Below are 12,792 nucleotides of genomic sequence, written 5' to 3'. Positions count from 1 at the left end.
ACATCACTCTGCACCTCTGATTTAATAATCAAGAAACTTATAAATCATGACTATTATATGGCAGGGCTCGATTTAGGAGTTGTTAACCTACTTGCACCAGGTGCAAGCTAAGATAAAAACCTAGTTGCACCAGACAAATTTCAATTGCACTGCTTTCATTGCAATGTGTAATGAAAGAAATATGCCATTGAATTAATCAAAGTTTAGAAGAAAAATGAGCTGACATAATTATGCCTGTAATGTTAGATTTATTGTTAATATATTTCTCAAAAATTGACTTGCACCTGGTGCAAGTTAGACAAATAACTAGGTTGCACTTTGTAATATTGGGTTGCACCAGTGCAAGTGACAAAGCACTAAATCGATCCCTGTATGGAGAAGATGAGATTCCAGTGAACTGACATGTAACTGAAGACCCCAGCACTGGAATCGTAAACATGCTGAACATGGCGACATGATAAGTGTTTACTAACTCTCGTGATTCATGCACAAAGGAACATGAACACATAGTTGTCAACTTGTATATCTTACATCCAAATTTCTACCATGCAGTCACATAAGACATCAGATGGCTGACACAACTTTTCCCCATCCAGCATTGCTTGCATATCTTGTTACACCACACTGACAAGCAAAGCTGTGCCTTCTGTCATGGACGACACGATGAGCTGACATGTCTTTGATGGCCAACTGTGAATCAGAGTCGATACGATAATGCTGCCGCGAGAAGCTGTACTGTACAAGATCACAAATGTAACATTCTTCAGTCACGCATGATTAGGAAGCGCATGAAACAACACAAATTGTCACGAATGCTGCCATTGCTCAGTTGCCATGGCAACAACTCTCTTGTTCTGACAGTGATCAGATGGTAGTAATGTGATGATATCACCGGGTGACAGATTTGGAAGGATAGGTGTGGAAACGCTCACGTTATCATCCATGGTTCCTGGATCCTGTAGAACAATGTCATCGGCACTTCCTGTTAGGCAAAGTAGGAGAATATCAGACATGGTGGCCACTGAATGTTATAAAGAAGCTGGAAGAAATACATCCTTGACAATCTCCAGGGTATACGTTACGATCACTCTCCACTATACCCTGGATGCATCCACGGCTTGGGGCGATGATTTTATTACCTCCCTTGGCTGGCTCCGCATTTACACAGTAGCCAATCAGCTAAGCCGCTGTTACAACCGAGCTTGCCAGTGTCAACAAAGATTGCGTCGCAGTTGCAAAGGTTTGTTCGCAGTGCCACTCAGATTTTTGGGGAAATAATAAAGACAAATTCACAGATCTGAAACTTTAAAAAGAATATATGAAAGAACTCCTTCTACTTCTTTCAGAGTACCTCTGCATCAATTGTGTTGCCAAGTTTAAACGGTTAGATATTTTAAGACGCGGAAGTGAGTAGTGATTGGTACGCTCAACTTTCCAGCGTAGGCACCTGACTGGATAAAAGGACAGCCAAGGGAGGTAATAAAATCATCGCCCCAAGCCGTGGATGCATCCAGGGTATAGTGGAGAGTGATCGTAACGTATACCCTGGAGATTATCGAGGATGGTAGAAGTAGAAAGACAATCGATTATAAATAAATCCAAACAATTTGTTTTGGTTCTTGTTTCCATAACCTCAAAAAAATTAGGCAACAACCAACACATAAACACAACATCCACAACTGCTAAACACTATGGTGTCATATCCCTGAGATATCCCAATGGGATGATCAGGTGAGTGAGTGAGTTTAGTTTCACGCTGCACTCAGCAATATTCCAGCTATACGGTGGCAGTCTCTAAAAACTGTAGTCTGGACCAGACAATCCAGTGATCAACATCATGAGCATCAATATATGGAATTGGAATACGATGACACGTGTCAACAAAGTCAGCTAGCCTGACCACCCGATCCCGTTAGTCGCCTTTTACGACAAGCAGAGCCGGCACGACCAGGCATGAAAATTGCTAAAATGCAAGCATGCATATTGTGAACTAGTTATTACATCAGGACCTGGACCTTGTTCTTTAAAACAGAGTTACAATAATCATAGTGCTAAGATCACATTGTTGAAGACTGGTGATCTTCTACCGTTCTGGGTGATAATCAATCCAGACTTACCCGGCACCAGTACATGAGATAGATCTGCTTCATGGACATTTCATCTGCCATCTCCTCCTCCCCACACAACACCTCCAACTGTAACAAATACAAGCCTTTTCTGTACTTGACTGATATGCAGTGTATTCAGTATGGTTAATAATACACTTGTACGGGCTTGGTGAATCCACATTGGTGAGGTAGGTAAGCTACATAACCTTAAATATTCACAAACCCAAATATTGCTAACATATAAAGCAAGGCAAGGAAGAGAAATGGGTCCAGGGAGGCCAATATGGACTGAGCATATTGATGGATAGATGGTCCAGGGATGCCAATATGGACTGAGCATGTTGATGGATAGATGGTCCAGGGATGCCAATATGGACTGAGCATGTTGAGGGATAGATGGTCCAGGGATGCCAACATGGACTGAGCATGTTGAGGGATAGATGGTCCAGGGATGCCAACATGGACTGAGCATGTTGAGGGATAGATGGTCCAGGGATGCCAACATGGACTGAGCATGTTGAGGGATAGATGGTCCAGGGATGCCAATATGGACTGAGCATGTTGATGGATAGATGGTCCAGGGATGCCAATATGGACTGAGCATGTTGATGGATAGATGGTCCAGGGATGCCAATATGGACTGAGCATGTTGATGGATAGATGGTCCAGGGATGCCAATATGGACTGAGCATGTTGAGGGATAGATGGTCCAGGGATGCCAACATGGACTGAGCATGTTGATGGACCAGGGATGATGGTCCAGGGATGCCAACATGGACTGAGCATGTTGAGGATAGATGGTCCAGGGATGCCAATATGGACTGAGCATGTTGATGGATAGATGGTCCAGGGATGGACTGAGCATGAGCATGTTGAGGGATAGATGGTCCAGGGATGCCAATATGTACTGAGCATGTTGAGGGATAGATGGTCCAGGGATGCCAATATGGACTGAGCATGTTGATTGATAGATGGTCCAGGGATGCCAACATGGACTGAGCATGTTGAGGGATAGATGGTCCAGGGATGCCAATATGGACTGAGCATGTTGAGGGATAGATGGTCCAGGGATGCCAACATGGACTGAGCATGTTGAGGGATAGATGGTCAGGGATGCCAACTGGACTGAGCATGTTGAGGGATAGATGGTCCAGGGATGCCAATATGGACTGAGCATGTTGAGGGATATATGGTCCAGGGATGCCAATAGATGGTCCAGGGATGCCAACATGGACCGACTGAGCATGTTGAGGGATAGATGGTCCAGGGATGCCAATATGGACTGAGCATGTTGAGGATAGATGGTCCAGGGATGCCAATATGGACTGATGTTGATTAGATGCATGTTGAGGGATGGTCCAGATGGTCCAGGGATGCCAATATGGACTGAGCATGTTGAGGGATAGATGGTCCAGGGATGCCAATATGGACTGAGCATGTTGAGGGATAGATGGTCCAGGGATGCCAACATGGACTGAGCATGTTGAGGGATAGATGGTCCAGGGATGCCAATATGGACTGAGCATGTTGAGGGATAGATGGTCCAGGGATGCCAACATGGACTGAGCATGTTGATGGATAGATGGTCCAGGGATGCCAATATGGACTGAGCATGTTGATGGATAGATGGTCCAGGGATGCCAATATGGACTGAGCATGTTGAGGGATAGATGGTCCAGGGATGCCAATATGGACTGAGCATGTTGAGGGATATATGGTCCAGGGATGCCAATATGGACTGAGCATGTTATAAGGGTAATGCTATTTTTTAGGGCATTATCATTTGCAGAAGCCTGAGGTCTTCCATTAACTGCCCGACGAAGGAGGGCAGTTGAAAAAGACCGAGGGCTTCTGCAAATGATAATGCCCTCAAAAATAGCATTACTGTTATCATTGCTAAAATACATGGAATTTGTGTTGAAAGGAAAAAGGAAACAATGAAGGAATTTGACTGTAAGTTTACCTAAATCAACTTCTGACGGGGTTGACTGCCCGAATGCAATTACGTCATCGAACAATTCAAGTGACGTCACAACAGAAAGTGACGATATTCGACCTTGGCCTTTGACAAGACCATAGCCTGCAACATGTCAAACTATGTCAGTGTTCGGTTTTGGTCCTTCAACAGCCTTAATAGTGCAATTGTTAAGGTTAGCACCAACAAGAAAGCCAATATTACCGCTATTTAAAGCAGGAATTCGGGTTGCCTTGACTTGTTTGACCCAGAATATCTGCCAGTCGAAAGCCAATTAATGTCGAATGAACCGTAAGCCCACGCACCCACTATGACGTCACTTGACAACAGAACTGATAGTGGCCCGTCGTTAAGGTTGAGCGGTCCAATATCATTTGCAGCGGCCCGCAAATTTCTTTTATTTTAGCTATAATGATTGATAGATGGTCCAGGGATGCCAACATGAACTGAGCATGTTGAGGGATAGATGGTCCAGGGATGCCAACATGGACTGAGCATGTTGAGGGATAGATGGTCCAGGGATGCCAACATGGACTGAGCATGTTGAGGGATAGATGGTCCAGGGATGCCAATATGGACTGAGCATGTTGAGGGATAGATGGTCCAGGGATGCCAACATGGACCGAGCATGTTGATGGATAGATGGGACAGGGATGCCAATATGTACTGAGCATGTTGAGGGATAGATGGTCCAGGGATGCCAATATGGACTGAGCATGTTGAGGGATAGATGGTCCAGGGATGCCAACATGGACTGAGCATGTTGAGGGATAGATGGTCCAGGGATGCCAATATGGACTGAGCATGTTGAGTAATTGAAGGGTTAAGGGGTGCCTATATAGATCAAGCATGTTGAATGATGGACAGGTCTAAGGATGCCATTATGGACTGAGCATGTTGTTGGATTGAAGAGTCCAGGGATACCAGTGTGAATGAGGGCTTACCTGTTTGGGCCACGTTTGCATATAGCAGATTCAGAAGGTGTGCTGACATACATCTGTTTTCTTGCTAGAAACTTTCATGTCAACTTGTTATATGTGACTCCACTTCATTACATATCTTTGTTCATTTAAGACTTAGTGTACACCCACTGTGACAAATCCTAGATCTACCTCCAGTGGGCAGTAGGTAAATGAGTTCTGTTGGGCCGATGTTCAGACTCACCTTCAGTGCAGATGGTATCCCCAGTTTCTTGTACAACATTGACTTGAGATGGGAGATGAGGACACGAATGGAGCACCGGACAAACTTCTTCTCTAACGGCTGCAGCTGCACATTTTTCCCATGGTGTGACACTGTCTGATGTCTGCAATAATACACAGACAATTTTGTATTGACAGAGGGGGGATCAGCAAAACACAAAGTTCTATGACTAGTGAATATATATATGGGGCCACATGTTCAAAATGTCTGAGAGCTGACACTAAAGAGCTTTAACTATCCGTCAAGAGTTATATCCCTTATAGTCTCTAAGGCATGCCAGGAACCTATGTTCGTATAACAGATCCCCCCCAATCCCGAGATCCCCGGATTACCAAGCATTATGATGTCTTAACAGCAGTAAAGTGCATAAGACTGAGCAATCAAACAACTTGATTTTGTGAATAATGAAGAAAGACTGACTGACTGAGTTTGGTTTTACACCGCTTTTAGCAATATTACAGCAACATCACGGCGGGTGACACCAGAAATGGGCTTCACACATTGTGCCCATGTGGGGATTCGAACCCGGGTCTTCGGCGTGACGTGCCAACACTTTAACCATTAGGCTACCCCACCGCCCCTATGAAGAAAGAACCTTACCCAAACCTCTCCAGACAGAGGCAGATCTGTTCATCATATCTGTACATGTAACTCTGGGGGTTGTTGAGGATGCTGGACAGACGAGGAGCCAACTGGTTCTCTGCAAAGAAAAACCAGGCAATTTTCTTTAACCATGTTTATCTATTGTTTCACTCAACAAGGTCAATTTCTGAATGAAATTTGATTTGATAATTGCTTTAAATAATTTTCACACACCTTCTATCTTCTTTTCTTTGCCATCTTTTTTCACCATGATAGTTCCCCTGGCTTTGTTGAATTCCTCCCTTCTTTTTTCTTCACCTGGAGACATACACACAATTGACACTAATTGATTCAGACATTGTCTCTGCTGCATTAGTAATATTTTCAGTGTAGCATCTAGTTTTGGGTATGAGATGAACACAACTGTCCAAATGCAAAATCTTCAAAACAATTGTCACCTCCCTTATCATTGCTACAGGAACATAAGGGACTCCAGGTTTCAAATGGTATCCCTGTAGCCACTGATTCCAGGTGGTATACCAGTAACGACTGTTTCCATGGCAATGTGACGGACACTACTGTAAAACTGGTTAACTTTATTGAGAAGGTCCCCACACCCAGCTTTAATATCTATTCAGAGTAGTTTTCATTCTTTAGATTTAGAGGTGTGACGATACAGAAATTTCACGATATGATACGTATCGCGATATCTTGGAACGATTCGATTCGATGCATATCACGATATGCTTTCGTTAGTTTTGTTTGTTTTTTAATCATATTTTAATAGCAAGAAATTTTGACTTAACCGTCAATATCTAATGAAAATTAACAATTTTAAGGTCAACGATACATATCACGATACGAAAACATGTATCGATATATTTATCGTCAGATAAAGTATCACGATTATCGATACTACGATATATCGTCACAGCTCTATTTAGATTCCACAAATTCAAACATGTCAGGGGTAAGAGATGAGGACTTCAACTATGGGATAATCATTGCAGCTATATTATTGTTCTTTTCTTTTCCAGTTAAAACTTAATAAACTGTTGAAATATACTCTTCCATCAAGACAGAATAGTATTAATGTACAGTAATATACATTGATTTCAGCCTTATGTCTGCTAAATTACTATGTTTTTCCTGTTTTCTACAAGCTGTTTAATTATTATAACATGACATGCCTGTTTTTATAGTCAGAATGTCATGATTATTTTGTTTTTTATTAATTCAGATAACAAAAAGTTATATTTCTTTATTGCTTACTTTCAAACAGGCCTGGAACCAGTTTGTACACAATGTCCTGCAGTGTGCGGTCAGCTCGCAAGTGAAACAGTGGCTGGGTCTCATGAACTTTGACATTGCACTGAGGACAACACTTGCTGGTCTGAAGGTACTTTACAATGCAACTCTTACAAACTGAAACACAAGATTAACAATCAACTTTAAAGATTTCAGTTCAGGTTCGAAATGAGATATAAACATGATAAAAGAACATTCTTAAATGAACAGTCATTGCATATTGTTGTCATGGTCAAGGCTGTAACAATACAGTTTGTTGACATACAGTATGACTGGTGCCCTTGACAGTCTTGATGGTATCACCTTCATATTAGTGAACATGATTCAAATAACTAGCTTCTGAGAAATACAATATCATAGGAACCGTTATAGTACACATTCCCACCCCTCCACCCCTTTCATTATGTTCTGAGGCTTTGTGTTTATCATGTTGATACATCATAAACTCACGATGATACAGCACTTGTATCAAAATGATCACGGAACTAAACATATTTAATCTAATGCATAAAATATCAAGAATGGTTACATAACTTACAAACTCACGTGTTACACTAGTTAACTTACATGTATGGAGACATTCTGTGATGGTTGTGGCATCAATGAAGTAGCCAGCACAGAGGGAACACACTATGTTGGGATTCACATCACGGATTCGAATGTGCATCATTGACTGAAATGATAATGTTTCTGATTACATTGAGGCCCTGGTAACACTGAAATCATCATTATGTCTATGGTTATGATGAGGTTGAATTTGATGCCACGTTACCATGGTTACAATTTTAAACATGATAAGGTGTCAGATTGTTACATGTTTTATACTAGGTTTTTTTTATTGATATTTTTCAATATTCCAATTTACATTTGTAACAGTTGTTAATCAGTTAGCATTACTAGTGAGTACTGAACATATAACTGATGTTCTTGTTAAATGTCATCCATGTCTCACAACTGACAACTAAGAAGTGTCAATACCTACCACTTGAACCATGCACATGCTGTAAGTCTGAATTACAAGGAATATGCATTTGAAAAAGTTTTTACACATTATTCTTTCGTCTTACCCAAAATGATAATATCATATATATTGGGCTACGTTATCAATTAACCCATATGCATCTAAAATATAAAAGGGGCACGGGGTGTCTCATTATTTGTCATGTTGGTCAGAGACTATATACTCTCTGTGTTGGTGTTACTTGTGAAAGTGAAGATGGTAACTCAGAGTGAGAGTTCAATTCTTATATTCCCTTCACAAACCTATATCAAATATGCCATTATACGCTATTAAAATGTTTACTTACATCATCCATCATCACAGTTTGTAATGTCAAATATAACGCCCACTAATCAAACTACAGTATGATTTATTGCGTTCCTCATGAACTACTCCCGGAAGTAAGGTTCAACCGGAAGTGTAGTAAATGAAAGCAAGGCTAACATTTACATCCAAAATATCGTAAAAGGTTTTAACATGAGATACGAGTTATAGGGAAGTAAACTATTCACATGACAACTGCAAAAATGTAAATTATATTTTAAACTATATGTATGCTATCATAATGACCGATAACTATATATTTTTATAAATAAAAATATTCGTATCAGTGGCTCAAAACTAAGTAAATAAACAAAAGCACGTGCAGACGACAAAACAGGAAGCGATTAGCAGAGAAATATGCCGAAGAGAATCAGAAAGTAGCAAAATGAAGTGTCTTCTTGTTGTAAATAAAATAAATGATGTGCTTTTTGTAGACTTTGATGATGATTTCGCTGCATATATCAACCGTGAAGCTGCCAAGCAAGGCTTGCAGGAGGTTAGATATGTTTTCATCATAAGATCAGACAACTCCCATTCTTGGAGTTGAGCGTTGTGAAAAGAGTACTGACGTTTTGTTTCAGAAATAGGATGACTATTCTAAGACCGGCCCCCTAAGACCGAATATACATCTGTCATTTGGGGTCGACAATTAGTTGTTTCCAGGGATGGGATATTGATCTCTGACTTTTTAAACAAGAAAATTTGTTGCAGAAAATAGTGGATGAACATTTTTATTGAGTCAGTTTATGAAAAAAAAAGAATTAATATGACAACATGACAAAATATTATTTTTGTTAGTTTGTTGTTTAACAATGCACTTGGCAATATTCCAGCTATATGGCGTCGGTTTGTAAATAATTTAGTCTGGACCAGACAACCCAGTGATCAACAGCATGAGCACTGATCTACGCAATCGGGATACCATGCCATGTGTCAACCAAGTCAGTGATCCTGACCACCCGATCCTGATAGTTACCTCCTATGACAATCATGGGTAGCTGATAACCAATTCTAACCCAGACTTTTACAGGTTGACAAAATATGATGTGTCATTCTCCAAAATATTGGTCTCCTCCTTTCAGTTAAACTATTGTGCGGCTTTAAGCATTTACCACAAAGCTTTCATGATGTAGTTCTTGATTTTGACCTGTGCCAGGAATATTCTGATCGCACATTTTTATGGATTGATTTTAAATTAAAAAATAAAGGGTTGATATCTGAGATCTGATTATCACTCATACTATCAATTTTGTGAAATGAAATGAGTTTATAAAGCTAGCTTATGTTGAGTGACATTTGGGTCTGAAGCGTAAATTTGTCTCCTTTTAGAACTGTGTTGTCTATGAAAATTCTTCTTTGGGTTATATTAAGGAATTACGATGTAGATCCCTGACACTGACAAGAAGATTTGAACTCCTTGAACAGACTTTACATTTTATCAATAATATTTTTATCATTTGTGTGTGATTATAAGTTTTATTTAAAACTTTATGTTATTTTCAGCCTGAGGACGCAGAAAAAGATTTGTACAATGTGGACTCCACTGTGTTTATGCAGCTGTTTTCACCCCTGGTGCTGTCCAACTGGGCTCTAATTGAAGAGTCTAAGAACCCATGTACGTCAGTGACCCTAGAAAATGGATACATCTTTGTGTTTAAACAGGTATGAATTGTACTTGTATGTATCAATAATACTGTATATCTCACTTGTTGGGTCAAGAACTGATATGTGAAAGCTTGATGTATCACATACAAGGATACGTTGGTTATTCATTATAGACCAATTATGTCTTATATTTTTTTTTCCTTTTAAGGAAACAAAGTCTGGCCCACATTCCAGAAATTGATTTGATTAGTCTTGACTTCTAAGTCAGTTTGGATATATGAGAATCATGAGAGTTAGTCCATTGTGGGAAGTGATGTGTAAGAAGTTATTGTGTACAACATGTTTACCATGGTATTTGAAGGATAGTGTGTCGTCTGTGTTTCAGGTTGATGACCTGCTGTTCATTTGTATGAATGGGGATGACAGGGAGACAGAATATGCCTTGAACAGAAAAATTCTCATATTCCTAAAATTTGTTGGGTTCATGTTTGGACCCATTTCAGATGAGTAAGTACATTATTCCATGATTTCAATTAGCCCTGCTCAGAGGCTGATGTTTACCCTATATTTACAGTGGATATCAGTACAAAATCCCAAATTGGGGTATAAAACTGGACTCTCCACGTTAATATGATTGCAGATATGTTTATGGCATATTTAGAGATGACTTATATTTTACTGAGAACAGGACCCATACAAAGGATGATGCTGTTATGCTTAGGTTTGCATAGCATTAGAAGCATTTATAAAATGCATTGTTTAAACATCTTTTGACTTAAGAATGTAAGAATGTTTTATGAAAACAGGGTGCTTAGTTTGATCCTAGGTAGATCTTGTTAATGTAATCAGTAGGGATTATATTTTAACATTATCGCTTCTTATGTATGCTTCCCTTGCATTGTGGATCATTATGCTGTTTGGTATGAAAAATACATTCACTCACTCTGTTGTAGAATTGGCCACTCTAGGTTTGAGGACAAGAAGGCAAGATGGAACTTTCTGAGGAGACTGCTGGACACATACTCTAAGTTATCAAAAGACGACCAGTGCTACCTTGTTGAGGTAGTGTGATCTTTTTCTTGCTCATTGAAATAATTCATTGAGATCCATAGAGAGACAGGTGTTAGATTTGATGTTTAGTACATATATAAACAGGTGTTAAATTTGGTTTGGTTTGTTTGTTGTTTGACGACACACTAAGCAATATTCCAGCTGTATGGCGGCAGTTTGTGAGAGTCTGGACCAGACAATCCAGTGATCAACAGCATAAGCATCGATCTACGTAATTAGGATACGATGACGTGACTGTCAGCCAAGTCAGCGAGCCTGACCACTTGATCCTGTTAGTCACCAAGCATGGGTTGCTTGTATTTTAAACTTGCGTTTCCATGAAAGAAAGTAGCATTATAGATAGAATGATAGATTTTCTGTTTGAGTGAATGTCACTGTACAAGAACATAATACTAAAACTTCCTCTATCTTCTACCATTGCATCACTGGTTGCTGCAGTATATCTTTTGAAATAATGAAATTCATTCATTTAGCACTGATTCAAACACTATGCACTTATTACACTTATCAGTGTGTACTTGATGCATACTAAATTCTGTAATGCGAACAGTTATTCCCTGGTTCTTGTCAACACCAAGTTATGCATTTTTACTTGAAATAAAAATCACTACTTACCAAGAGTTATCTGTTGATTTTGACACAGATACTATATTTTGGAAGTGGGGCGTTGTCCGCCACCTCCAAGAAGAGGCTGCCAGCTCCGGACATCCGTTATCGCCAGACTAAGAAAAGAAGCCATCCTCTACGCGTGAGGCTACACACCCCCTAAGACTGGCGACCAACTCTACGGGGCGTCTAGCGCGGAGACTTCTAAAGAGCTTTCTCGGCGGGATTGTCGATGAGGTCTGAAGAAGACTCTATGATGAGCTGCGCCAGTCGAGGTATCTACACTGAGGGCAGATGAGCGCAGGTCTCCATGCAGGTCTCCCCAGCCGCGAAGGTCACCACACAGATCACCATCGGAGGAGGATCAACACTCCCTGATCAGCGCACCTGTCACACGGTCTGGACTTAGCGTCACCCTCTAAGGAAGAGAATGCAGCCCAGACTTACCTGATGCAGGACGATGACGTCGACACGATCACTCTACCACCAATTGATCCCATCTCGGAGGTTCCGGAGAACTTAGATGCAGCCTTCAAGAAGGCCATGAAATCTCAGGCGCCGCATCCTCCACAGTTCAACGCCAAGAAGTTCTCGCTCCACAACATGGACCCATTCCTGAAAGCGCAGGAGATCGACGATAACTACAAAGTCATCAACGACTCCAGGATCAAGTCTTATAAGATCGACGACAAGAAGTTGGCGCAAATAGAGATGATGACCAGGCGTATGTTTTTCGGCCTCAACAGATCCAGGACAGTAAACGAGACACTCATCGCTAAGTTCAGGGACTCTACTGCGGAAGAAGACCGGATGATCTACTCTGCGCTACTCATGCAGAAGAAGGACCAGCAGTTTATGGCCGGACCATCTATCATCCATCTCCGCAGCTTTGACTTTGGCAAGGCGACAAGTTCTCCCTCGCATCCTGCAACTGGAGTGAACGCTTCACTCAGTCCCTCTACAGAGCCCCATGGTCGACTCCATCCATCTTCGCTGGAGAGATTGACGAC

The 12,792-nt window shown here is 40.9% G+C and overlaps 2 protein-coding genes across 2 annotated transcripts in view; one reads left to right on the top strand and one right to left on the bottom strand.

Annotated features, from left to right (window-relative positions):
• Positions 1-285: 285 nt before the first annotated feature.
• Positions 286-8,583, bottom strand: LOC124253597 (polycomb group RING finger protein 1-like). Its single transcript, XM_046687405.1, has 8 exons — positions 8,484-8,583; positions 7,744-7,849; positions 7,141-7,293; positions 6,103-6,186; positions 5,887-5,986; positions 5,248-5,389; positions 2,118-2,195; positions 286-982 (listed from the first exon to the last, which is right to left on the bottom strand). The coding sequence occupies exons 1-8, from the start codon at positions 8,493-8,495 to the stop codon at positions 929-931; spliced, it is 729 nt and encodes a 242-aa protein (XP_046543361.1). The 5' UTR covers positions 8,496-8,583; the 3' UTR covers positions 286-928.
• A 234-nt stretch (positions 8,584-8,817) lies between these two features.
• Positions 8,818-12,792, top strand: part of LOC124253591 (Hermansky-Pudlak syndrome 1 protein homolog) — a 32,191-nt gene continuing 28,216 nt past the window's right edge. Inside the window, exons 1-4 of the mRNA XM_046687398.1 lie at positions 8,818-8,996; positions 10,004-10,162; positions 10,491-10,612; positions 11,059-11,167. Coding sequence (XP_046543354.1) covers positions 8,886-8,996; positions 10,004-10,162; positions 10,491-10,612; positions 11,059-11,167 — 501 coding nt within the window. The 5' untranslated portion in view covers positions 8,818-8,885. The remainder of the gene's footprint in view (positions 8,997-10,003; positions 10,163-10,490; positions 10,613-11,058; positions 11,168-12,792) is intronic.

This window comes from Haliotis rubra, unplaced genomic scaffold (assembly GCF_003918875.1).
Source record: "Haliotis rubra isolate DU_JTF1 unplaced genomic scaffold, ASM391887v1 Scf546, whole genome shotgun sequence".
NCBI lineage: Eukaryota > Metazoa > Mollusca > Gastropoda > Lepetellida > Haliotidae > Haliotis > Haliotis rubra.
The sequence above is the reverse complement of the archived record's forward strand: the minus strand, read 5'-3'. Positions and strand labels throughout refer to the sequence as shown.